We start from the raw sequence: 11465 nt of genomic DNA, 5'->3' as shown, positions 1-11465 counted from the left end.
GGATTCCCGGAACTAGAGCATAGACAGTTGTGAGCTGCCATGTGGGTGCTGGGAATTGAACTCGGGTCCTCTGGAAGAGCAACCGGTGCTTTTAACCACGCAGCCATCTCCCCAGCCTCATGGCTGCGGTTTTTTAAGAAGCAGAATTTGAACGTGTTAATACAGCAAGAAGCATCGAGGACAGGGCATGTCTTAGGAGTGGTGGGGGCTGATTCACACTGGGAGAGGCACTTGTTCCTTTGAGTGGGGAGAAGGCTGAGGGCGTTTTATACGACTGTAGCCTCAACTGTGGCAGGCAGATATGAGTCTTGCTGGGGCAGGGCCTCCTTAAGAGCGGGAGAGCCCTGTGCTTTACACAGATCCTCAATTTCTTAAGTTATTTGGATTAGGGTCTTGTTGTGTAACCCAGTCTGGCCTCAGATTTGTGGTCATTTTTTTTAACAGTTCTTGAGGTGGTTGAACTTGGAAGAATGGGCTTAAAAATGAGGCCGACTGAAGTCTCATGTAATAGCCAACTTAGAACTAAGAAGAGTCATACAAGTGAAGCGTACAATCACAAGGACAAGTCACACATGACAAAAACAGGTTTCCCCACAGAGACTTATAATCACAGCAGCAAGCAATAGCGACTAATCTGGATTAAACTCAGCTGTCCCCTACACCTGGGAAGGGCCCAAAAGCACATTCCAAGGACAGTTTTGTGTCTTGAAGAAACTGAAGTCATAAGACCCTTGTCTCATTTTCTTGGAGTTTTCTCACAAGCACCAGAACTCTCCTGTAAGAACCCCATTCTTAGGCTGTTTGACAGCAATCTTGCCTGAGGGTTCTATCCTGGCACCAAGCTAGAGTTTTCCTTATGAACATAAGCCATCTCACCTCTGTACAAGGTTTAGGTTTTAGGATCAGTCCTGTGTCCTCCCAACTACTCCCTTCCCCCCCAGACAGGGTTTCTCTGTAGCCCTGGCTGTCCTGTAACTCAGAGATCTGCCCGCCTCTGTCTCCGAGTGCTGGGATTAAAGGTGTGCTCCACCACTGCCCGGAAGGATTAGTTTTTTAAAGTCAGTTTCTTAGCCCTTCTTCTTATTCTGTTTCCTACAATGATGCAAATAAATAAGGTTTTCTTTGAAAACCTTAAATATCCATTATCCTATTTCTCTGATATCTACCTATGTTCAAAATGTCCCAACAACTCTCTTCTAAGAACTCCTAGTTTTGTTTAAAAAAATAAAGATCAATACATGAGTTTGCATGTATGCCTGTGTGCCATATGCATGCAGTGCTCACAGAGGCCAGGAGAGGGCGCCAGATCCTCGGGAATTGGACCTAGCCGTTTTTAGTTGTGTGATACAGGTGGTTGTGAACTGACCCCAGGTCCTTTGCAAAAGCAGCCAGTGTTCCTAACCACTGAATCATCTCTCCAGCCTCATTGGTCATGTTTTTACTTAGGACTTTACACTTCTTCCTGTTTGAAATGTCCTTTTCATACCTTTATTTACTATTCTGCAGACTTCAAATTTTAGTGCCAGCACTGCCCCATCTCTCCAAGTTATTTGGTCTCTCACCACTTAGCCTCCATGGGTCCTGCTTGTCATAAGGGTACCTATGCATCTTCCCACTTTGTGAGCCCGATGACTCATGGCTGTGCTTATCACTCATACCTCCAGTAAGCTAGGCTTGGTGGCATACAGCTATGTAGTCATTCCAGCTACCCAGCGGCTTGAAGGATGACTAAATTTAAGGCACATCTAGGCTCTAAACTGAGACACTATCTCCAAACAATAACAAATCAAACAAGAAACACACATATATCATACATATTAGCTGAAGTCTCTTTCTAGGTCTTAGAAAACTGAAATTCAGAGGTCAAAGCTTCTGCAATTAAAAAGAAATCTGTTAATTCCAGCACTCAGGAGGCAGAGGCAGGCAGATCTCTGTGAGTTCGAGGCTGGGCTGGTCCGACAGCCTCCAAAACAATACAGAGAAACCCTGTCTCGTAAAACAAAAAACAAAACAAAACAAAAAATCTGGGCTGGAGAGATGGTTCAGCAGTTAAGAGCATTGCCTGCTCTCCCAGAGGTCCTGAGTTCAATTCCCAGCAACCACATGGTGACTCACAACCATCTGTAATGAGATCTGGTGCCCTCTTCTGGTGTGCAGGCATACATGCAGGAAGAACACTGCACACATAATCTTAAAAAAATAATCTTAAGTCATAGCACATATGATTGTGTGTGTGTGTCAGTTATCACAATGATAAAGAACAACTCAGAAACCTCCACTTCAAATGCACATAGAGTCCTGCATCTTCCTGGGCATGGTGGCTCACACCTATAATCTCAGCACTCAGAGAACTGACAAGGAGGAGGCTCTGACTGATTCCGAGGCCAACCTGGGTTAAAATGTGAGCCCCATTCTCAAACAAAACAAATCCTCAAAGAATGAAAGTGCTGCAACTAATTGTTTACCTGATTTGTTGTTGTTGTTGCTAGTTTTTGTTTTTTGAGACAGTTTCTGTGTAGCCCTAGCTGTCCTGGAAACCAACTCTGTAGACCAGGCTGGCCTTGGACTCAAATCCAGCTGCTTCTGCCTCCTGGGTACTGGGATTAAAGGTGTATGTCACAACTGCCCAGCTTGTGTTTCTTTTTGCTTTGACAGGGCATTGCCTTGGGAGGAAAAGTAAGTGCCGTTACACGTTGGGGCCAGGGGTTGGCGTCCTAGTTTAATGAATACAGGGTGGAGGTGGACTGTTTAGGATCCTGTGTGCTCTGTCATTCTGTTCTGTTTGAGACAGGGTCTATGTAGCCCTGGCTCTCCTGGAATCCATTATGTAGACCAGTTTGACTTTGAACCCACAGAGCCACTAGCTTCAAGGGACATGTGCACCACTATACCCAGCAATCCCCTGTGTTTTGAGTTTATTCTTTAAATAAGGTAGACTAAGACATAGATAGAGACAAGGACCAGAGTAAGGAATAACAGTTTTTTTTTTTTGCAAAAATTCGGAGTAGAAACTATAGTGACAGCAGGGGGATGGGGCCTGACATCCTATGTGTTCTATCAAAAGGTTTTCTTCTTTCAAAAAAAAAAAAAAAGGTACTGCAGGGCAAAACAAACAAACAAACAAAACAAAACACAGGTTCTGGGACAGCGAGCTTACAAAGCAATGCAGCATACTCAGACATACAGTGTAGTCTGGAAGCATGTTCAGTGCAGAGAATCAGAAACATGGCATAGACCTTTATGGAACACCGTAAGCTCTTGGCTTCATTTACTTTTACTGCTGCGTTAATGTCACAAGGGAAACCGGACAGTCAGTAATGAGAGTCAGAGAGGAGACATATAGACAGAAATCCCTCTGGCTCCTTCTTCCCTAGGTGGAAGAGATCTTGAGTTCTTCCAGAGTTTTGCTCAGGTTAGTGGTTTCTGAAGTGAGTGGACTCTCTAGGTAGTCGGTTCCCGCACAGGGCTTTCCTGTGATTGGGTCGATAACTCGGCCCACTTTGAAAATGATCTCGGCCAGTTCGTGTTTCACATGCTTTGATCGTGCAGCGGGCAGAGCCTTGAGGAGCACAATGTCCCCGACGCAGCACTGCTGAAGGGCATCGTGGGCAAAGTAGGTCTTCCGCTTGTTGAAGTACTGTCAGGAGGAGAGGCACAGATCAGTAAGCCCCATCTGTACTCCGGGGGCGCACAGAGAACATGAAGAAACAATGCACAGAAAACCAGGCAGGGCTTGGCAATGGAAGGAAATACTTCTGGAAGCTTCTAGTACAATTAGCCGCTTACTTTTTGGAAACTGGCAATGACTTTCCTTTCCCAGAGACATTTCTGAGCTATGAGGACAGCCCTTTAATCGAGCTGGCTCTAAATCAATGATTATCTGTCTGTCTCTACACTGACCTCCCACGCAGGGCTCCACACCAGTCACACACTTTTTCCACTAGCTGCGTGAGTCACTGAACCACTTCCAAGTTCGGTTTCTTTCCGTCACAAACGGATGCTCTAAAGTTACTAAGACAAACATTAAAATAAGGATGTTCGGTGGTGGTGCATGCCTTTAATCCCAGCACTCGGGAGGCAGAGGCAGGTGGATCTCTGTGAGTTCGAGGCCAGCCTGGTCTACAGAATGAGTTCCAAAATAGCCAGGGCTACACAGAGAATCCCTATCTTTGAAAAGTCTCCCCCACTCCCCAAGAACCACCACAAACTATTCATCATAGTTAGAATAACATTTTGTTATCTGGTCCAGGAAGAAAATCTTACTGGAGGGTCAGCTCAAATGTTTCTTTACTGAGACCTTCTCTTATGGCAACCTGGGAGGAAAGAATAAAGTGTCTTGTTCCCTGTTCCCACGTTGTTTTGTCCAGTAAATGACTATGGAGTGAACGTAAGTGAACTGGGTGTTCCTGAAACCCTCCTCTGAACCAGGTTATACAGTCCAGCAGTGTCTAGACAGCCGAAGAGGTTCAACTCACCTTTTATCAACAGGCAAACGTTTTTCTGCTCTGACCCTAGTAACTTATGGATGCCACTTAAAACAGGTGTTGATCCTTACCTTTAGCAAGTAGGGATCCAAAACAAGTCTGGTCGCTCTTACTTTAGCGGTCTTTACCATGGCTGTACCAATCACCTTCCCCACCACCCATTTGGCATGGACAGGTGAACGGACTATTGACATTGTGTGTCTCTGAGCACCTAAAATTAACAAAGAAATTCAAGCTTAACCCTGTGGAGTGCTGGGATTAAACTGCTGGGACAGTCTTGCCCCTTCCTCCCTCTCCATCTGACAAGCCAATGGCCCTATCTCTTTCCCAAGAAGTCCACCTCTCCACTGTAGCCCAGGCTGACTTTGAACTGGGACATCCTCCTACACTGGCCTCCCCCGAGTTGGACTGGAGAGATGGCCAGGTAGCTAAGCTTCTTTCAGAGGACCTGGGTTTAGTTCCCAGCGCCCACGACCCACATAGTGGCTCAAAACTTTTGTAAGACCAGTTAGTTCCAGGGGATCTGCTGAAATTACGTAGAGGCTGGTGCCACAACACTCCATTTAAACTTTTAACATTCTGATGGCAAGCACTTACAAAGTGGACTTTTTTGTTTGTAGACAGGGTTTCTTTGTGTAGCCCTGGCAGTCCTGGAACTAGCTCCGTAGACCAGGTTGGCCTGGAATTCACAGAGACCCACCTGCCTCTGCCTCTTGAGTACTGGGATTAAAGACATATGCCACTACTGCCTGGCTAATCAAGTGAATTCTGTCAGGAGCAATGCTCATGTTCAGAAATCATTTTTGCTGTCTTTCTGAATAGCCAGGTCAGAGATTCACACAGGCCTTGTCTTGAAAGTGTTTACAAAGCAGTAAATGAATCTCACTAACTCAGATTCCCCATTCGGAAAGTTAGGGACAACATGGCTTGCTCACAAAGTACTAGGAGGAATTTTAAGAGTGTGCAGTCACATAAATACACTTGTCACACTGGAGTCCCTCTCTGCAAATGAGGCAGGAGACAGAGGGTAAATAGGTAGTTCAGGGAACCGCCCCAGTGAGTCTCCAAGCCAACCATGTGGAAAACTCCCCTGCTGCAGGTCAGAAATTCTCTGCAGATCAAAGTTCCTCTACTTACAGGTGCCTCACGGACCACCAGAAGCTAAGTCATCTTATTTACCCTTTACCCACGATCGTTTTCTTTGATCTGTAACCATTTACAAACACCTTGTCCTTGCCACTTGAACGGTGCCCTTTCTTGGGACCGGCCCACCTGCTTTGGGAGTTTCTATTTCTAATAAAACGATGCTGTTTGAAGCGTTCACCTCCCGAGTCTGCGGGGTTTATTCCTTGCTGTTAAAGGGGTCCGCTCTCGAGGCCACAGCACCCATTTAACCCCGCGGATTGACTTTATTACAGCCATTACAAGCCTGCTACCGTACACACAAGCGCTCACAGCCCGGCTAAGCACTGCAGGTCCTCTGCCGGGCAGGAGACTTTGACTCGGAGAGACTCTGGGATCAGCGGCTACCGAAACCACCGCGTCTAGGGGAGACTGCGGGAGACGTAGCACTGCTGACCTTCCAAACCCAGACCTGGAACCCTCGCTCACCTCCGGATTCTGCCACTGGGACCAAGGCCGGCGGAGCATGGGGCGCAGCGTGATGCCGTCACACGGCGCGCTAGCCCCGCCCCGGACCACCCTTTGCTCAAGGCGCCAGGCCTATGTTTTGGGCGGGGCTAAAGGCAAGAGACCCCGCCCAGTCTATTTGAATCAGCACCTCGGGCGGAAGTCTGCTGGGTTAGGAGTGTCCTGTTTATACTTTTCCCTATAGGCACTGCGATGGGTGCGCAAGAAGTTCCTGCCTTTTCCTATCCCATTTTGTTTCCTGCTCTTCTGATTGTCTAGAAATCGATGGGACTTGCCGTCAAATCACAGGACCTTGTATTCGTCAGACATAGAAGCTTAACTCTCTCCCACTCTCTCTGTGTCTGTCTCTCTCTCTGTCTGCCTCTCTCTTGTCTTGCCTCTGTCCTGGAACTAGCTCTGTAGACTAGGCTGGTCTCGAACTCACAGAGATCCGCCTGTCTCTGCCTCCCGAGTGGTGGGATTAAAGGCGTGCGCCACCAACGCCCGGCTAAATATGTACAATCTTAACTTGTGAGCTATCTTAGCAACTGGTGTAGGAAGACTTGAAAAATAAAATTAACCTAAAACTATAGGACCAGGGAGATGGTTTAGTGGTTAAGAGCACTGGCTGTTCTTCCAGAGAACCCACATGGGCAGACAGCTCACACTGTACCTGTAACTCCAGTTCCAGGGGATCTGACAGCCTCACATGCAGGCAAAACACCAATGTATATAAATAAAAAGTAAATTATTTAAAAAGGAGTATAAATGTGGCTAAATGGCTGATGTCTTTTCTAGCATGCACCATGTCCTGCAAACAATCTCCAGTATTACAGTAACAACAATAAAACAAGGCATCAATCTGTCCAACTCATTTCTTAGCAAATATTTATGGATCGCATATTCTCAGAATCTGTGCTAGGCATTGTAGGGAAAGGATGAATAGAGGGGACCCTCACCCACAAAAGGGCCACAGTCTAACAGAGGCAAATGAGAAAGAAACAAGTATAAAAGAGGTAGGGGAAGAGTGTAAAAACAGAAAGCATTTCTTGACACACACACAAAACCTTTGCCACCCAACGGAGGTTGTGGTTTTGTTTGTGTCAGATCTGAACTGGGGTTGCCCTCAAAGGGGTGGTGTGGTAGTTTGAGTGTAACTGGACCCCAATAGCTCATAGGAAGTGGCACTATTAGGAGGTGCATTGTGGTAGAATATTATTTTAAGGTGTGTGACTTTTGTTTATGCTGCATTTGCTTAACTCTGTGAAGCTGTTATTCTTTGACTGTCTAAAACACCTGATGGTCTAGTGAAGTGCTGAACGGCCTATAACGAAGCAGGAGCAAGGATAGGTGGGGCTGGCAGGCAGAGAAGGAGAAACTAGGAAGCAGGGGTGAGCGGCAAGAGAACAATGAGAGGAGGACATCAGGTGCCAGCCACTCAGCCACCCAGCCAGCCACATAGTGAGAAGGAAAGTAAGACACACAGAAGTAAGAAAGATAAAAGCCCAGGGGGAAAGGTAGACGGGCTAATTTAAGAAAAGCTGGCTGGAAACAAGCAAAGCTAAGACTACATGTTTGCCTGCGTGTGTGTGTGTGTGTGTGTGTGTGTGTGTGTGTGTGTGTGTGTGTGTGTAAGCCAGATCCCTTGGAACCAGAGTCACAGACGGTTGTGAGCCGCTGTGTGGGTGCTGGGAATTGAACCTGGGTCTCCTGGAAGAGCAGCCAATGTTCTTAACTGCTGAGCCATCTCTCCAGGCCTTAATTTTTTTCTTTTCTTTTCTTTCTTTTTTTTTTTTTTTGAGACAGTGTTTAATCTGGGTAGCCCCAGATGTCCTGGAACTTGCTCTGTAGACCAGGCTGGCCTCAATGTCACAGAGATCCTCCTCCCTCTGCCTTCCAAGTGCTGGAATTAAAGACATGTGCTACCCTGCCCAGCTTAAAATGTATTTTTATTTTTCAAGAAAGCAGAATGAACAAATTTTAGTTAGTATAGCAAACTATAAAGTTCCATAGATAACATTTATTAGGCCAGGCTAAACATCCTTTGTGCCTTAAAAGAGTATTAAGATGAAGTGTAGAAAAATGTCTAAATAAAGCACCAAATGACTAACCTTTAAGAAATATTACCCTTTCTGTTTATTCTATTTCTTGTAACTGGTTATACAAGACTGTCTTGTTTAATCAATATTCATATAATTAAAAAGCATTATAGAATAAATCTACAGGTTAGTAATATTAGGTTAGTGTATGTTATTAGAGTTTTAGATTTATTAAATTGTTATATTTTTGTGTGTTTTTTTCCCATTTCCTTTTTAAAAACAGTCTCAAGTAGCCCACATCGGCCTTGAACTCCATCCGTAGTGGAAAGCAGCCTTGAATTCATGGTCCTTTCTCCCACAGCAAGTGCTAGGACCACAAAGAAAACAGGAAACCTGGAGTGCTAGAATTACAGGATTGTCATCACCCCCCACCCCGTTTTAGATTTTACACTGCATTCAGAAGATGGCACAAATATTATTTTTAATTAATAACATTCACTACTTGTAAGACCTCCTGGGAATTTTTAAATGTGCTATCATCAGTTATAAATCTGGTTTCTATGCAGCAAAAGTTCACTTGTAAGCTTTCTTTCCACCATGAATAATTTGATAGTGAATGGAAAGAAAGAACTATGTACCACTAATTGGAAGCCTTCAGTTGGAGGTTTTTCCTCACACTTACAGTCACGTGACTTCTCACGGCTGTGGATTTTCTTGTGTTGGTTAAGGTGAGCGCTCTGGCTGAAGGCTTTCCCACGTTCAGTACGCCTACAGGGCTTCTCTCCGCTGTGCGTCCTTTCGTGTTGGTTAAGATGTGTTCGCTGGCTGAAGGCTTTCCCACAAAAACTACATTCCCAGGGTCTCTGTCCGGTGCTCGGTGAGAGATGCGATGCGGCTAAAAGCTCTGCCACACTGATCGCGTCTGTGGGGCTTCTCTCCGGTGTGGGTTCTCAGGTGCCGAGTGAGGGCTGAATGCTGCCGGAAGGTTTTCCCACATCCGTGACACATGAAAGGTTTCCCCCTGTGTGGATTCTCTGATGTTGAATGAGATGGATTCTCTGGCTGAATCTTCTCCCACATTCGTGACACTTACAGGGTTTTTCTCCGTTAAGCGCTATCTGAGGTTGGTTATGAGCTGAATTTTGGTTGAAGGCCTTTCCACATTCTCCGTGTTTCTCTCTGAGAGCACGCTGGCGGAAGATTTTCCTACACTCATCATATATTTGTAGGGATTCTCTCTTACATAGTTTCCTCGATAGTCAATCAAATCCGAGGACTGCTTTTCTTGTGTGTGATAGTGGAGAGGCTTTTTTAACCAGAGGGATTCTCTGATGTGTAATAAGGTTAGAATTCAGATTATAGCTTTCCTGTACTTATTACACCCCACGCTTCTCTGTGTAATTTTTTGGTGGGCGAAAAATACTTGTTCCAAATGCTTCTGCTGCTTTTCTTGGTTCAATTCTAACTGATAGTCAAAATTCCAGAGTCCTCCTAAAATAGAGTACCAGAAAGTGCCCCCAGTTAGTCTCTCCATTATGACTTCATGGAGCTGGTTTTCATCGGACTCGTTCTGCTTGGGAATTGTCTTTTTCATTTCCGGTCTGTCCACCGGGTCTGAAAGAGATTTGGAATGTACATATCCTTTCCTATAATCCCAGCACTTGGGAGGCAGAGGCAGGTGGATCTCTGTGAGTTTGAGGCCAGCCTGGTCTACAAAACAAGTTCCAGGACAGCTTCCAAGACAATACAGAGAAACCCTGTCTTGAAAAACCAAAAAACAAAACAAAACAAAACAAAACAAAACAAAAAATCCTTTCCTACATTACACTTTAAAAAGAAAACTCCTGCCCGGCGTTGGTGGCACCCGCCTTTAATCCCAGCACTCAGGAAGCAGAGGCAGGTGGATCTCTGTGAGTTCGAGACCAACCTGGTCTACAGATCGAGTTCCAGGACAGGATCCAAAGCAATACAGAGAAACCCTGTCTCGGAAAAAACAAAACAAAACAAAAAAACCAAAAAAAAAAAAAAGCTGTTACATACAGAATCACCAGATAACTCTGATGGTAGTATAAGGAACATTTTAAAAGATGATAAGTAGGAAGACTATGGAAGAAGGTAGGAAACAGCGAGCATGGGGACATTTAAAGCACACATATGGCCATCATAACTAAAAAAAAAAACAAGGTCATCCAGAGGCATCCATGGTTGTAAACAAATGGGTAGAAGAGAGAGAAATGCCAGACGGAGACTGTAGCATGGATAATAAAAACCCAAGACTCTGGAGGACGTCTGAGCTCTGAGAAGGCAGAGCTACGTCCTGGCCCTATAAAGTGTCTTTGCAGACTATTCTATTCATGCTGTCCTGCTACAGCCTCTGGAGTGCTGGCACTGTAGGTGCACACCACCATGTCCACAGGCTCATCTGTTTTTTTTTTTTAAATGCCTGACTTAAAAAAAAACATAATTGGGGCATGGGCCACTGCACGTGTGTGGAGGTCAGGAGCGCGCGCGCGCGCGCGCGCGTGTGTGTGTGTGTGTGTGTGTGTGTGTGTTTTGGGGGATCAGACTCAGGTTGTCTGGCTTCACAGTGACCACTTTTACCCATGGATCTTTCCTGCTGCCTCTGGCTTCATTTTGTTTTTTGTTTGTTAGTTTATTTGCTTAATATATGTGAATGAGTGTTTGTCTGCATGAATGTATATATGCCACGTGCATGTCTGGTACCCATGGACATAAGATGAGGATATCTGGTCCCTTGGGACTGGAGTTAAAGATGATTGTGAACCATCATGAAGGTGGTAGGGACAGAACCTGGATCCTCTCTAAGAGCAACTGTTGAGTCATCTCTCTAGGCCCAGAATAAAGTTACTAGTTTTTGGAGGGTGGGGGCGGGTGAGTGAGGTTTCAGGGTTCCTCTGTATAAACCTGGCTGTCTTGGTAGTCACTTTGTAGACCAGGCTGGCCCCAAACTCAGATCTGCATGCCTCTGCATCCGGAGTCCTGGGACTAAAGGTATGTGCCACCACTTTGGAGCTCTTCGGGCCTGGAACTTGATATGTAGACCAGGCTGGCCTTCAAGTCACAGAGATCCACCTGCCTCTGTCTGCTGAATGCTAGAATTAAAAGTGTGCAGCACCATGTCTGGCCAGAATAAAATTATTTAAAAACAACATAAGCCAGTGTCTGGCAAACAGCAGCCACAACATCAATATTGTTGCCATAACTGTTTGATCAAGAAACCTCACATTTAGGAGGACCTTTCAGAGAAGACACCATAGCCAGGCACGCTGGGACACACCTGTACATCCCCATG

At 45.5% G+C, this 11465-nt stretch overlaps 1 protein-coding gene across 2 annotated transcripts; it reads right to left on the bottom strand.

Annotated features, from left to right (window-relative positions):
• Nucleotides 1–2966: 2966 nt before the first annotated feature.
• Nucleotides 2967–6232, bottom strand: Mrps17 (mitochondrial ribosomal protein S17). 2 transcript variants are annotated; one of them, XM_005080443.4, is made up of 3 exons: nt 6096–6215; nt 4556–4695; nt 2967–3637 (listed from the first exon to the last, which is right to left on the bottom strand). In XM_005080443.4, the coding sequence occupies exons 2-3, from the start codon at nt 4676–4678 to the stop codon at nt 3371–3373; spliced, it is 390 nt and encodes a 129-aa protein (XP_005080500.1). In that variant the 5' UTR covers nt 4679–4695; nt 6096–6215; the 3' UTR covers nt 2967–3370. The 2 variants fall into 2 exon arrangements, with proteins under 2 accessions (XP_005080500.1, XP_040587405.1); XM_040731471.1 differs by lacking the exon at nt 4556–4695 and having other exon boundaries at nt 6096–6232.
• Nucleotides 6233–11465: the final 5233 nt, after the last annotated feature.

Source organism: Mesocricetus auratus, unplaced genomic scaffold, assembly GCF_017639785.1.
Source record: "Mesocricetus auratus isolate SY011 unplaced genomic scaffold, BCM_Maur_2.0 Super-Scaffold_100025, whole genome shotgun sequence".
In the NCBI taxonomy this organism is placed as follows: Eukaryota; Metazoa; Chordata; class Mammalia; order Rodentia; family Cricetidae; genus Mesocricetus; species Mesocricetus auratus.
This window is presented reverse-complemented; position numbering and strand designations above follow the sequence as displayed.